This window comes from Bubalus kerabau, chromosome 4, assembly GCF_029407905.1.
Source record: "Bubalus kerabau isolate K-KA32 ecotype Philippines breed swamp buffalo chromosome 4, PCC_UOA_SB_1v2, whole genome shotgun sequence".
Taxonomy (NCBI): Eukaryota; Metazoa; Chordata; class Mammalia; order Artiodactyla; family Bovidae; genus Bubalus; species Bubalus kerabau.
In genome coordinates this window covers 128,589,635-128,604,618 of record NC_073627.1, presented here as the reverse complement: position 1 = coordinate 128,604,618, position 14,984 = coordinate 128,589,635, and the positions used below count along the sequence as shown (strand labels likewise).

At 50.1% G+C, this 14,984-nt stretch overlaps 1 protein-coding gene and 1 long non-coding RNA gene across 2 annotated transcripts in view; one reads left to right on the top strand and one right to left on the bottom strand.

Moving 5' to 3' along the window:
• The window catches only part of SHB (SH2 domain containing adaptor protein B), a 139,115-nt gene that overhangs the window by 83,442 nt on the left and 40,689 nt on the right, over positions 1 to 14,984 (top strand). The window contains exon 3 of the mRNA XM_055578585.1: positions 4,448 to 4,663. Coding sequence (XP_055434560.1) covers positions 4,448 to 4,663 — 216 coding nt within the window. The remainder of the gene's footprint in view (positions 1 to 4,447; positions 4,664 to 14,984) is intronic.
• LOC129650276 (uncharacterized) lies at positions 3,416 to 12,718 on the bottom strand. Its single transcript, XR_008713693.1, has 4 exons — positions 12,125 to 12,718; positions 11,109 to 11,278; positions 10,463 to 10,536; positions 3,416 to 3,650 (listed from the first exon to the last, which is right to left on the bottom strand). It is a non-coding gene; the product is annotated as an uncharacterized LOC129650276 (long non-coding RNA).

The window sequence follows — 14,984 nt, the reverse complement described above, 5'->3', positions numbered from 1 at the left end:
TACTTAACTGCTCCCTATTGTTGGAGCCTTAATGAAAATTTGAATTCACCATGTAATACAGGGGGAAGCTCGTTTTAATGATTACCATTCTAACATCCTCTGCCCTGACTGCATGCCATTACTAACCCAGCTTTGGTAAGGCGCAGATGCTTTCAGAACAATAAATCCTGTCTGAGAGGTGTATGCATGAGTCCCTCTGATTTAATAGCTAATCTGTTCCCTGCACATGTTTTCCTTTTAGGCCGGTGTTTATGTAGAATATCCATCTCTTCTGAATATTGTGTAACACTAGACTATATTCATTTTTCATGTTGTTCCAGGTACCTTAACCCTGCAGTCAGAGACTTTCATAAATTAATTGGAATTTGGGGTAAAGAGGAGTTTCTGGCTGTCAGTTGTTGTTCATTTATCCCACCCATGTTCATGAAATATCTGTTTGCAGCTGCACTGTAGGACAGAAAATGAGCAAGGATGTTCATGATTACTGGCAGCCCACAGAGCATCCAAGAGTTGCTCTGAGGCCCAAGATTAAATGGCGAATTTTCATGCGAAGTGCTTTGGATACTGTAGAGCACATATTACTGGTTGTCAATCCTCCTTGTGAAAGAAGACGAAGTGGAAGGTGGTTTTCCTAGGTCAGTCCCTGTCAGCTGCATTCCCAATGTCCCAAGCCCTTGGAATTCTCCAAAGACAGGAAGCGAAACTGCAGTCTTTAGAACCAGGACGGCAGTGATGCGGATAATGACAACCCGACAAAACACTGCTCAAATAGCTTGATAGATTTAGTAATTTACAGAGTTGTCTCCAGTACTTTCCAGTTGGCTTTTGCCTGAAAGTGGCCAAGTCCTGCCTCTTATAACTCTTCTCTTCTCCTCTTGTGTACTAAGTTGCTCAGTCATGTCCGGCTCTTTGTGACCCCGTGGACCATAGCCCTCCAGGCTCCTCTGTCTGTGGGATTCTCCCAGCAAGAATACTGGAGTGGGTTACCATTCCCTTCTCCAGGGGATCTTCCCAACCCAGGGACAAACCCGGGTCTCATATGTTTCCTGCATTGGCAGGCGAGTTCTTTACCTTTAGCGCCACCTGGGAAACCTCTTCCTCTCTTACTCCCCCATAAAAGTGAAAGCATCATCCTCAAAACTAATAAATCATCCCACTTTACTCAAGGGACCCAATAAAGCCATGTGTTGCCAAAGTGTGGGACGTCTCAGAGGAGACAGGATTTTAGGTGGCCACATAGTGAGGTTTTCACTTTTCATTTTCTTTCTTTCTAAAAAGAGAAAGTTGTTCTTATTTGCCAAAGACGGTATCTTGGTTTGCTGCTTGCACGCCCCATCAGCTCTCCAGTGCTTGCTGTTCACCTTTTCAGCAGAGAGAAAGCAAGCCTTGGGCTTTGGGAGATGTACCTACCTAGCTCGCTTTGTTCTTGTTTGTTCTTTTTATGTTTATCATCTGTTTTTTGGTAAAAGGTAATGGTTTATGGGGTGGTTATTAAAAGCTTCCTTTTTAAGTGGATTTATTTACTCTAAAAAATGAGGCAACATCAACAAAAATGGTAAATAATAACCCAGGTGGTACTAGAAAATGGCAAAATCATGAAGTTGGGATGTAACTCAGTGAAATTTGGGAGATACTGCCTGGTGTTGATGTTGTTCAGTTGCTCAGTCATGTCCAACTCTTTGCAGCCCCATGGACTGCAGCACACCAGGCTTCCCTGTCCTTCACCATCTCCCAGAGCTTGCTCAAACTTAGGTCCATTGAGTCAGTGATGCCATCCAACCATCTCATCCTCTATCACCCCCTTCTCCTCCTGCCTTCAATCTTTCCCAGCATCCGGGTCTTTTCCAATGAGTCAGCTCTTCACATCAGGTGGCCAAAGTATTGGAGCTTCAGCCTCAACATCAGTCCTTCCAATGAATATTCAGGATTGATTTCCTTTAGGATTGAGCGGTTTGATCTCCTTGCTGTCCAAGGGACTCTCAAGAATTTTCTCCAACACCACAGTTCAAAAGCATCAATTTTCCAGTGCTCAGCTTTCTTTATGAGTATGAAAAGGCCAGAAGATGTGACACTGAAAGATATCGCCATAGCGCTGTTTAATTTAAAACACTAAAGGTCACTGCCCAGCATCAGTTAGTTTCTGTTGTATCGGGTGCTATGCCTAGGGTGGAGTTTTTGTCGGCCCCGTGAGCTGGTATTGGATCATGAAGCCTAGTCTAAAGAATGCTGTTCCTAGGAAGGGCTGACGTCATCTGTGTGTTTTGTCAACTGCTCTTCAAGACGTGTGGCTCCCATGGGTTCCTGTTGTGTCCCTGTGGTGCTGGAGTTCTGATTTGGAGAACGCCTCATAACTCCATTTGAATGGCTCACTCTCAAAACCCTCACCACTTCTGTGTCAAGCGCCATCTCCCCTCTTCCCACCTCCTTGGACCTGGTGCTCCAGCAGAAGTAGGCAGTAAATAAACATCTGCATGTATGCTAAGTCACTTTAGTCATGTCTGACTCTTTGCGATCCCACGGACTGTAGCCCATCAGGCTCCTCTGTCATGGGATTCTTCAGGCAAAAATACTGCAGTGAGTTGCCATGCCCTGCTCCTGGGGATCTCCCTGACCCAGGGATTGAACTGCCATCTCTCGTAGTCTCCTGCATTGGCAGGCCGGTTCTTTACCACTAGTGCCCCCTGGGAAGCCCCAAACAGACATATAATGGACTATTATTCAGCCTTAAAAAGAAATGGGCTTCTGACACATGCTACAGTGTGTCATTGTGGTAAGTGAAATAAGACTGTCAAAGAAGACCAAGTGTCCCCAGCCAAGTACCTTCTATGACTCCACTGTATGAGGTACCCAGGTAGTCAGAGTCACAGAGACAGAAAGGGGAATGGTGGTTGCCAGTGGCTGGAGGAGGGGAAATGGAGGGGTTAGTGGGGGACAGTTTCCGTTTAGGATGATGAGAAAGTTCTGGAGATGGATGGTGGTGATAGCTGCGTGACAGTGTGAATGTACTTCATGTCACTGACTTGCACACTAAAGAATGGTTAAATGGCAAATGCTATATATATGTATCTTACAAATAAAACAAGAAAGTGGGCAGTGAGCACCTTTTCTCCAGCTGTGCTGCCTTGGCTTGCCCTGGTCCTAGCACAGGGAATCCTGTCCCTCGTCCTATCCCCCCACTTGTCAGAGCTGTCAGTTCAATGTCATCTCTCCTGCCTCATCCCTCGTGGGCCCTGCAGGAGACCCCTTCCTGAAAAGAGTATTATGCTAATTTAGGTTTGCCTAAATTAGCAAACCTCTCTGCTTGCCGAGAGCAGCCTCAGCAACCCCTCCTGTCCCCCTGCACACAGGGGGTGTTTATGATCAAAGCCAGAAAAATGCCCCCTTTTTTGATGAGGAAGAGCCTGAGTATAGCATCCTGGCATTTGTCATTCAGCCGCCACTGTCCTCTCAGGAGTCAGCAGTCACTGAAAGGATCGTGCCCTGTGTGAGGCCTCATCTCGATTGGCGGCTGCTGCTCAGCCCACGCTGGAGCCGGGCCCTGGCATCCTCTCCAGAAGATTAAGAGCTTTCCTTCCTTATTCAGAAGTGAAACTGGACCTCTGCTCTCCACTGTCTTGGCTATATTCAGCGTGTTAGGAGACAGGCAGGCCCTGAGGGAAGTAGAAATGCAGGGAAAGGGTCACTCATGGGGCTTTGTAGGGGAGAAATCAGTGACCCTGGGTTCTCTGGAGGTGGTTCTTGGCTTCTTAGGCCTGTAAAATGAATATGTGAGCTGTGTGGAAACTTGAGGGTCATTTGACCCAGTCTCCTCATCTTATCCCTGGTAGTTCAGCTGGTAAAGAATCTGCCTATGCAATGCAGGAGACCCTGGTTCAATTCCTAAGTCGGGAAGACCCCCTGGAGAAGGAAAATGCTACCCACTTCAGGATTCTAGCCTGGAAAATCCTATGAACTATATAGTCCATGGGGTTTCAAAAAGTCAGACACAACAGAGCGACTTTCACTTTCATTTTCCTCATCTTATAGGTGGAGAATGATAAGTCCAGAGACCAGGGAGCTGCCCTAGTGGGAAGACCACCCCCCCATCTGTAAGCGGGGGTTGCTGAGAGCTCTGCGTGTCCTGGGCTGGTGTTGGAACACACCCAAAACATCACGCTCGTGTGTGGACTCTGCCCTTGAAGATAGCGGATGGTGACAGGGAGTGTTCTGGTTCTGTTGTTTGGTCCAGAACCTGATATCTTTGTAAGGAAGCCTTGAGCCATGAAGCAGAGACACTGCCCTCGAGGGGAGGGCAGCAGTTAAATGCAATGAGGGGTCTGTTCTGTGCAGTCTCCATCTCCCTGGCTGGCGGCTCTGAATTCCCATGTGTATCATCCGGTAGATCCCAGGTGAGGAGGCATGTGCTGTGCACGCTTTACATCTCTGCTTCCTTCCTTTTTGACTGCAGAATTTCAGAGGCAGGAAAGCGTCCGGTCGCAGCACAAAGGCATCCAGTTATACGACACCCCTTATGAACCCGAGGGCCAAAGCGTGGACTCGGACTCAGAGAGCACGATCAGCCCCCGGCTGCGGGAGAGCAAGCTGCCCCAGGATGACGACAGGCCCGCCGACGAGTACGATCAGCCATGGGAGTGGAACCGGGTCACTATCCCAGCTCTGGCAGGTAAGGAGCCAGTGGCCCCACTCAGAGGCGGCTGCTTACCTGCATGGCACTCACCTGTGTAAAGGGAGTAAGTGCATGGGTTCCTGCCTGCTCAGGTAAGCCACAGGGTTTCTAGTGCAGCTGGGCCCTTTAAAGATGAGGAAGATCCTGGAGGCCAGGATCTAGACAGCCCAGATGATCTCATTGTCAGACTCTGTCTTGGTCCTGTTGGTAATGCTCTAGTTCACTGAAGCCAAGATTTTGGAAGGAAATTTTAAAAACTAGAAGAAAATCAGTCTGCAGAGTGGCTCCTATTGGGCCTCGTGGATCCCAGTGACTCCATCCTGTCGTGCAGCTACGACGGCCTGCATACATCCAGGGCCACTGCATTTCCTGTGCCAGCTTCATTCAGCACAAGCCCGTTCACAGAGCACAGGCTGTGGGCACGTCCTGACCCCAGGGGCTGACCTCGCCCCTGGCCCGGAGCCCCTTGAATGACTCAGGTGCCTCTCTGCTCCCACAGCCTTCTGAAAAGCAGTATGTCATATGTATCACCTGTCTTCAGCTATGTTCACACCCTTTGATCCTAATCTCAGTCCTTAGGATCCAAACTTATGATCGAAAGCGCAGAAAAAGGCATGATGATCATGAGAGATGGGGAACGACGTGGATGTTCAGCATTGGGCATTGATTAAATGGAATATTGAGCAGCCACTACAAAGTGACGTTGACAAAGAGTATATTATGTATAGCAACCTCGGAAAATGCTTATGTTTAATGTTAAGAGGGGAAAGTCAGATGGAAAAAATTTCTATGCTTCTAAGAGTTTTGGCATATGAACAAAGAAACATGGAGTGACTAACTCTTATCACATTGAAGGTCATAAAGGAAGAGTTTTTATTTTTAACATTCATTTTGTTTAGAATCTCCCATTTTCAAGCACAAGTGGACCCTTCCTCCCTTTCTGGGGCTCAGAAGTGAGGCTTCTGCCCTCCACTTGTCTTGATTCCCTCAGCTGAGGTTCTGACTGCTTTAGCATGTATGGCTCAGTTCCCTGGGTGTAGCGCTCTGCAGTCTCTGCCTTCTGCTAAGTGCCCTTCCCAGCTGGGTCCTATCTGGCAAAGTCCTGCACTTCCTTTGCCATCACTGTGAGCCCTCCTGGCACATCCACACATCCCACGGGCTTCCTTCTCTAGGCCTGCAGAGCTTCCTGCTGGTGACCCTGGTGGGGCAGTTCTTTCACCATATACAGTCAATGCTGTAGGTGCTGGGCCCGTCTGGCAGGTGGTGTGTGCCCGCCAAAAGCCGGGGCTGAGAGTAATTGGGTAACTGAAAGGTCTTTGGCCACCTCACATCTGTCCAGTGCGTTTCACAGCCTTTCCTACTCTGGGCACAGTGAAAGCCAAGGACTGTCCCCTGGCATGGTTGATCCTGGGTGTGGGAGAAGCTAGAATGGGACTGATGCTGCTCCAGAGGTGGCTCTTTGCAAACACCAGTTTGATTAAAGGGCTCAACGTTTCATGTGACAACTGTCCTAGACAGCACGGGGCCACATGGCAAGAGACGACACTGCAGGCAGCTGTGGCATCTCACCCTCTCCTGGACTGACCACCGTGCAGGTCATGTTACCTCTGATGTTTTGGTCTAGTCTGGTGCTTTACTGCCCAAAATGTGGTCCCTGGACCAGCAACATCACATCACCTGGGAACTGGTGAGAAATGCAGAGTCTCAGGCCCCAGACCACACCTGCAGAAAGTGAAAGTGTTAGTCGCTCAGTCATGTCTGACTCTTTGCAACCTCATGGACTGGAGCTGCCAGGCTCCTCTGTACATGGGATTCTCCAAGAAAGAATACTGCAGTGGGTAGCCATTCACTTCTCCAAGAGGCCTTCCCAACCCAGGGATCAAACCTGGGTCTCCTGTTTTGGAGGCACATTCTTTACCATCTGAGTCATCAGGGAAGCCCCCAGACCTGCAGAGTCAATAAGTTTTAAAAGACCCCCAGGGGATTCTCAGGCTTGTTAAAATGAAAAGCACTTACCCCACACGACATCATCTCTTCAGAAGGCTCTCAGGCCAGAACTTGCCCAATTCTGCCCAAAGCTGGTTTTAGAACTACTATACATTTCACAAAGGATCACAAGGTCTCAGAACTGGTCCCCACATAAGTTTCTGGGCCACGGGTCTCCATTCTGGATTTGGTTTTCTGTTGCTGAGTTCCTATCACATGTGTCATTGTAGGTCAACTTCTTAGGCTGCTGTTAGGAGACAGATGCAGAATCCTGTCCCCACCTGTGTCTCATCAAGTCACTGACCTCATCAACTGTGTGTCCTGCTCTGGAGTGGATACTCATTGTGGGTGTATGCTAAGGCACTCAGTCGTATCTGACTCTTTGAGACCCCATGGACTGTAGCCCACCAGACTCCTCTGTCCATGGGATTCTCCAGGCAAGAATACTGGAGTGGGTTGCCATGCCCTGCTCCAGGGGATCTTCCCGACCCAGGATTCGACCTAGGGATCGAATCTCCTGCATTGCAGGTGGAGTCTTTACTGCTTAGCCCCCAGGGAAGCCCTGGATACTGATTGTGCTTTCCCCAAGAAGCTTTTGGCTCAGTTCTGATTTCTGAGGCATGGAAGGAAGTTGTTTCCCTTGGCTGAAGGGATGCTGTGAGCACCAGTCTTGAGTCTTTGACCAGATCCCCTCCCCACATCTGGACAGAAGTTGTCAGGTGAGGAGCACCCTCCTGTTTCCTAGCCCACAGTGCAGGTGGAGTGAAGTGGATGCACCACCTCTCGGGTAACCAGAACGAGTGGAAACAGCTCGACTGGGTTGCTGAAGTGCTGCCAGACTCCCATTTCTAAACCGGGAAGGGTGGCTGCTCAGGGACAAAGGTGGCTCCCACCTCCTGCCTGAATGAGTAGAGTGTGCAGCACATGCTTTAGCACGTCATTGGTGGTGTCAGGGAGCAAGGCGATGCTGAGCTGGGCCTCGTCCTCCTTTTCACAACCCCTGTTTGAAGTGCCCCGCCCAGTTCTCTGGGCCCTTGGGTGCTGTGATGGGCCCCAGGAGCCTGGGGACAGGATCTGCAGCTGGGCTAAAAATCCACTGGGCAAAACTGTCATCATCTCTTTCCCTTATATTCTGATTCTGCCTGTTTAGCTCAGATGAAGGAACCCGGGCAGTGTTTTCAGATTTCCAAAGGTGTACAGTATGGGCACCCCCAAAGGGCAGAGGTGGGCCTACCAAGGAGGAGCCGTAGGGATATCGGTCCTGGTGAGTGGTAAGAATTTCAGGTACACCTGAAAGTGTATCATGAGCTTCCTGTCACTGAGATTGGCCAGCAGAAGCTTGAGTGAGGCCGCATTGGTATCAGGAGGGCTTTGCCCTGTGGTGGGAGGTTGGCCTGCATCCCCCCACTTCCAAGGCTCCTTCCATGCTTCATTTCATCAGGACCCCAGCATGCTGGCCGGAGGCTGGGGGAAGGGGAGCCCTTTGAACTACCTCTGTGATTCAGTCTATGAAGCAAAAGTGCTTTCCGCCCTTCACAGTGCTGTCCTGCACTGCAGTCATGAAAGGAGGCTCTTGTAAGGGGTGCTTCGGCATTTCCCATAGAAGGTGGCCTTCTCAGCCAGTGCAGCCTTTCAGGGAGTCTCGATTATCACTTCCTGGTTGTCGTGAAAACAGCTATTGCAGGGTGTGAGGTGGTCCTCACTTCCTGGGAATGATAGTCTTCCCTTCTCTCAGAGTTCTGTAGCAGGTGAAGGAGGTTTCCTGCCTGCCCTCCCTATGGGAAGCTGCTGATAGCCTCAGCCATGATTCCCACCCCCATGCACCCAGCACCGGAGTCTCAGCACACATGCCTGGCCTGAGGTTGGGGGTTGATCCCAACCCCCAAAACGGATGCCTTATCAGTTTTACAATCAGGCTGTCAGCCCCCTGCCCACCCAGCAGACTCACCTGCCTTCAGAGCTGGCTGGACTCGGTTCCCCCCACTGCTTTGACTCACCCCCCAGAGACTTTATAGGCAGCAGGTCCAGCCCCTCACTGATGCAGCTCCCTGCCCAGTGTGGGGCAGGAGAAGTACCCTGAGTGATTCCATGCTGTCTTGGGTGGCACAGCTTGGTGCAGATGGTCTGACCAGCCCCTGGGCTTTGTAAGATGGACAGACCCTACCCAGGAGGTGGCCACACGGGGAGGGGGCTGAGGACTGGGTGGGTAACCTAGAGAAGCAGACTTGGGCTCGGGGTGCGGGAGGGGCATGGATGTGGAGTCTCCACATCTCTGGGGGCCGCTGGAAGGACAGGGATAGAACCTCTCCTGGGGCCTCCGTGCTCTCTCTGGGGAAACGTGTCTGCGGCAGAGGGTCCTGGTGAGGCTTACAGAGCACTGTACTGGTAGTGCTGGTATTTACAGAACACTTTTGCGTGCATTATCTCATTTCATCCTCCCAACCACCTCCTGGGATCTTAGTTTTGTCCTTTTACAGATACAGAAATTGAAGTCCAAAGAGAAGAAACAGTTGCCCAGGATCCTATAGCTAGTCAGCTGCAGAGCCAGAATTTGAACCTATAAAGTCCCACTTAGAATCCAAGCCCTTACCCTGTTGATGTCTCAATTCTCTGACACCACGCAAGATACTGCATGTAATGTGCTGGAGCCCTCACCCTCCCAGAGCCCCTGGGTTGTTGTTCAGTCGCTCAGTTGTGTCCCACTCTTTCCAACCCCATGGACTGCAGCACACCAGGCTTCCCTGTCCTTCACCATCTCCTGGAGTTTGCTCAAACTCACGTCCATCAAGTTGGTGATGCCATCCAACCATCTCATCCTCTGTCGTCCCCTTCTCCTCCTACCTTCAATCTTTCCCAGCATCAGGGTTTTTTCAAATGAGTTAGTTCTTCGCATCAGGTGGCCAAAGTTTTGGAGTTTCAGCTTCAGCGTCAGTCCTTCCAATGAATATTCCTTTAGGATTGAGTGGTTTGATCTCCTTGCAGTTCAAGGGACGCTCAAGTGTCTTCTCCAACACCACAGTTCAAAAGCATCAATTCTTCAGCGCTCAGCTTTCTTTAATGGTCCAACTCTCACATTCATTTATGACTACTGGAAAAACCATAGCTTTGACTATATGACCTTGTTGGCAATGTCACTAATTTCTCCTTGTGTCTACAGCGAGTAGGATATGTGCCTGGGGTGTAGGTTTCCACTCGAAATGGTTCCAGCTGAGGAGCCTGTGACAGCCCAAGTTCTAGAAGGTTCATGACTGCACGGGGATGACCAGAGCCATCCCATGGGTTGGTCATGCTCTGCCCCTGCTCTGCACAGGGAGGGGTCCCCACACCACGGCATCCCACTCCTCGTCCATCCAAGGAAACTGAGGCCCAGGGAGGGAACAGGAACTGCTGGAGACCTCATGGCAGAGCCAATTGGGCCATACACAGAGGATGGATCAACATTTCTTTTTAATTCAGTGGGTTCAGTTAAAAGCTACTTTTTTAATGATTGCAGTTGCCTCCAAGAAGAAGCAAGTGATCAGAGTGCTTACTAAAGGTGCTGGGCAGCAAGAGAGTGGGTGAAGGGCACCCTTAAGATATTTCAGAGGGGGACTACCATGGTGGTCCAGTGGGTAAAACTTCCTGCTCCCAATTCAGGGGGCCCAAGTTTGATCCCTGGTCAGGGAACTAGATCCCATATGCCACAACTAAAGATTTTGCATGCTGCAATGAAAATAAAAGATCCACGTGCTGCAGCTAAGACCTGGCACAGTCAAATAAAAAAAAAAAGAGATCTTTCAGAGAAACAGAGGCATTTTGTTTTTAACTCACTGTCTGGAGATCTGTCCCCATTGAAGTTACTTTTAAAGCAATGTCCTGGTTTCAGCCAGCAACGGGCCTGCCTTCTAGGGAAAGAGAAGACAGACATGACTCAATGCTGAATATACTTATTTTGAGTACTTATCTGTCTTCCTTACTAAGCTCCTTGGCCAGTTTCTCTGCCCTTGAAAGCTCAACACAGTGTCTTGGTGTCAGGAGCCACTGGGACAGTAGTAAGAGTCAGACAATCCCAAGTTCACGTGCCAGCTCCACCACTCACCAGCTGTGGGATCTCAGATAGGCTCTCAGCCTCCTGAGCTTCAGTTTTCCTGTCTGTAAAACAGGGATTGTCACAAACTGTATCACACTGGATCTCTGTGGTGATCAAGGGAGAAGATTGGCTGAAAAGACTTCATAAACTCTAAAGGGTCATGCCTGAGAGAATGGTTACTGGTGCTCAGGGAAGGTTTGCTGTATTCAATAAAATTTAATTTTATATATTAAAACAGTACTGCATAAAAAGCTACTTTGGGGGCACAGAGGGCCCATTTATGAAATTCATTCCCAGTTACTGCGGCAATGAGAGGTATATCCATAGTGTGGAAAACAACACTTCTGTAGGAGATACTCCCTTCTCGATTCCAGCAACAGTTCTCACCGTGAACCACCCAGTTCTTCCATCCTTTATTCAGTCCCTCCTGAGGACTAGACCGCTGGTCCCCAGGTGTGAGAGGGTCCCCACTGCCAGTCTCCCCCAAACCCCTCTCGATTCTAGCTGTGACATGTTCGTTCGTTGGTTGGTTTGCTCAGAGCATGTGGCAGAGTCACCTGCAAGAAGCATCAAACAGATTACAGGGTCCCACCCCCAGAGCTCCTGATCCAGTAGGTTCCAGGGATGAGGCTGGAGAATCTGCCTCTCAAACAGGATCCCAGGTGTTGCTGAGGCTGCTGATCTGGGGACCCACTTTGAGAACCTACAGCACACTCGGTACTTACTATACGTTAGGTGCTGGGGTCAGGGAGGAGGTAGGAAAGGGGTATCACAGCTTGGCTCGGTGGTGTCAGTGACACCTCCCCCAGGAAGCCTCCCTTGACATGACTCCCTTCCCTACCCCCGTCCCAGTTTGGGCTGGGGCCCCTCTGTGCTCCCTCCACATCCCCTATGGATGTGCACTGGTTTATTCTGGAACAGCCAGGTACTTCCTTGTCACTATCAGCTGAAGGGGTGCTATTGCTGTGTTGGGTCACCCCTTTGGCAGGCACCCTCTTGAGTTTTGACATTTTCCCAGCCTCATCAAGTGAGGCTCAAAGGGCAGAGGAAGGGGAAAGTAAGGTCCCAGGTATGTCTATTTCCTAAACATCTGTGAGTCATCCCTAAGCCAGCTCAGTTGGCTAATTTAAGATAATCTCATGAAGGTAAGGCAGTGATGGAGGAGGGGCAGGAAGTTAATAGACAGTGAGCCCCGGTTACGAGGCTGGCGTGGGTTTACCCTATGAAGTCCTGCAAGGGATGGTGTGGTTTCACTGTCATTACACAGATGGCACCATTTGGGCTCAGAGATGGTGAGCAGCCTGTCCACAGTCACACAGCTAACGAAGTCGAGTCAGGCGCTCTCCCCACTGCTGCATTGACATTGTGAGTATGTCACGAGCAGGTCTGAACCTTCCCTTTACCTGTGCTGGGGTGAGGTGGCTTTTCTTAAGGCAGAAGCCGCTGCACCCACTCCGTACTGGGCTGGTGACTTGTCACCATGAAACACAAGTGCTCTGAAGGTGGCGGTGCAGACAGTGAGTGCGTCAGCGCCTGCTCCAGGCTCGCAATTCCCACCAAGCCTGTGACTCACGCTCGTGTGCTTAGAATAAACAGGCTCAGCCTCGGCAGAAGAGTCCACGGGGAATCTGCCACCCTCACCTGGTGTACCCTACGCATGCCACCTCCTTACCATTGGCCCCAGTGGGGCTCCAGCAATGCTTCCTGCCCCCTGCTCGGCTTCCCAGAATGCCTTGGGCCTGGGAGGAAATTAACAATTGTGTTGGTACTCCGAGCTTTTTGCTATGTAATGAGTAACAGTTGTAATTAATGTTTAACACGTGTGAACAGCAGGTCTGCAGAGAGGAGGGGGAGGGTTTAAACAGAGAACTGGGATCACTCACTTCCTTTGGCTGATATGTTACCGAGGGACAGGTTTTTCCAGTTGGTTTTTCTGTTTGACATATGAATGAATTCATTTAGTAACCTTAAAAAAAAAAGAAAAGAAAAACACTGGTGTTTCATAGCTTTGGCTTGCCTGCTAATTATGTTGATAGAAATGTTTCTTCTTCAAGTGCCTTTGTCTCCTGTGTGGAAAAAACCCCAAAGGTTTAGTAGAATGTCTTTGCTCTCTCTTCTGCTTGGCAAGACAGAGGTCTTCATGTGGAAAGAGGTTTTAAGTTCTGTGAGGTCAGAGACTCGGCGGGCCTTGTTGACACCTAGGTCCCCACCTTAGATCAGTGCCTGGCAGGTAACGAACACACAAGTATTTATTAAATTATTGAGTAAATTAGGTCTCAGGAAAACCAACCCCAAGTTCTCTTGAGGAGTATCACACAACCTGCCCAAACAGAGACGGTATGTTTTCACATCACTTTTTCAAGCTGTACAACTGTCTTCTCTTCAAATGAGGAAGAGGGGCCTGAACAAAATAGGGGCATTTGTGAGTGGCTGGTGACGGCTGTGGTTGCTGCCCTTGGTCTGAACTAGAAGCTGAGAGTGTGTCCCTGGATGTTTGAGGATTGGCCCGTGAATCTGCCTGCCAGGTTGTAGGTGGGGAGACTGGTGTGCCAGTAGGTGGCAAGCAGGGCCCTGAGAGCCAGGCACATGTCCCCTCCTGTCGTTCCTCTCCTGTAATTCCATCTATGGATGGGCAGCAGTAGAAACATAATGAGCAGCTGGGTTGAGGTTGGGGGTTCCTGGGAGGGAAGACTCGTTTCTACAAGTGCCCAGCCTGCTTCCTGCACATCCTCTGAGGCTTGTGGATGGGGGAAGTCCCTCTCCCAGGCCCCAGGACTGATTCTAAGTGTCTCTGGGTGTCTGCAGGTGAAAGTGTTAGGAGACACACTGCATTAGATCTGAGTGGGCATTCTCCATCTGACAGGGAGCCCAGCCCAGAGCTAGCAGAGCTGCGGGGTCTATATTTAAACCCCTGGGCTGTCACTTGCTAGCAGGGTGACCTGGGTCAAACGGCCTGTTTCCTCATCTGTAAAACCAGGTGGTAATTGGAATCGGTGCCAGAAGTCGGGGGCACAGTGAGTGTTCAGTGGACACTGGCTTTTGGTATCTTTATCATCACTACTGTTTTTGAGAACCTGTTGCACTGTAGATAGGATTTGTGCTGAACTTGGTAGAGGCCCCTAGGATTCAGAAGATATGGGTTCAAGTCCAAGTTCAAGTCTAGCTGTTGAAATGGGACATGGGACAGTCCCTTTCACAGCTGGTCATTTCTCATTTCTAAAATGAGTTATGATGGTGGAGATGTCTTGCTTTGGCAGCTGTAAAGGCCTCTGCATTTAGGTCATTTTGTCATTTTCATTAGGATTTATCCCTACTTTTCCTGCAGCCAAGCAGCAGCCCTCGGGGTGGGGTCTTTGCACTGGGCAGCCACATCCATGTTTCCCTTTTGGGGTGCAGACTAGGAGGATAAAGGCATGCTCACTCGTGCCAGGCCCTCCTTCCCCAGTCCAGGCTTGGGTGTACATGCATGGACAGCATTCCTGGAACCCAGATGGCATTCCTGGAGCCCAGGCGGCTTCCAGGCGCCTACCTCACAGGCTTCCCCATGCCCTGCTTCTCGGGAAGTCACCACTACCCCCTCTTATAATGAGGAACTTCTGTTCTCAGGCACTGCCCTTGAGATATAGCAGCATGGTGTCCTGGGGCCTGCAAGTACCTGTGAGGGGAACACAGAGGCCTGTTATTGGTGATCCTAAAAGAGCCAGCCAAACATGTGCTGAGCTGCCCATTGTCTTACAACCTATCTGCAGGTACAGCCTTCACTCCCTGGGGAGAGGAGAGAGTGAGGCCTGCTCTTGAACTGCAGGGGAGAAGAGGGCTTCATCTCTCTGGGCCTTAGTTTCTCTACCTGTAAGATGGAAATTCTAATGCTTGTCTATGAGGAACAAGCGAGATGATGCAGAACATATGTTTAGAAAGTTGAAGCAGCAGAGGACCATTATTGGGAACAGAGTTTTAGTCAAGTAGGAGCACTTGTGCATTGTCATGAAAGCTTCCATAGACTCTGGTCATGGGGGCCCCTCCTCCCCAAATCAATGCAGGGTCTCCCTCCTTGCCCCCTCTTGGGGGCTCACTACTGCCTGGGCTGCAGCCCCTTATATGCCTCTCCACCCTTGCCCTCGCCACTCCACACCTGTGCCCTCTACCAAAAACCGGCCAGAGCCAAGGCCAGCAGTGTGCAGGAATCAGCACCCTAGACTGTGTGGAAAGGGTGCTGTGGGCAGGCACCTTTGTTCTGGTCTCTCTGTCCTTGTGTTTTCAAAG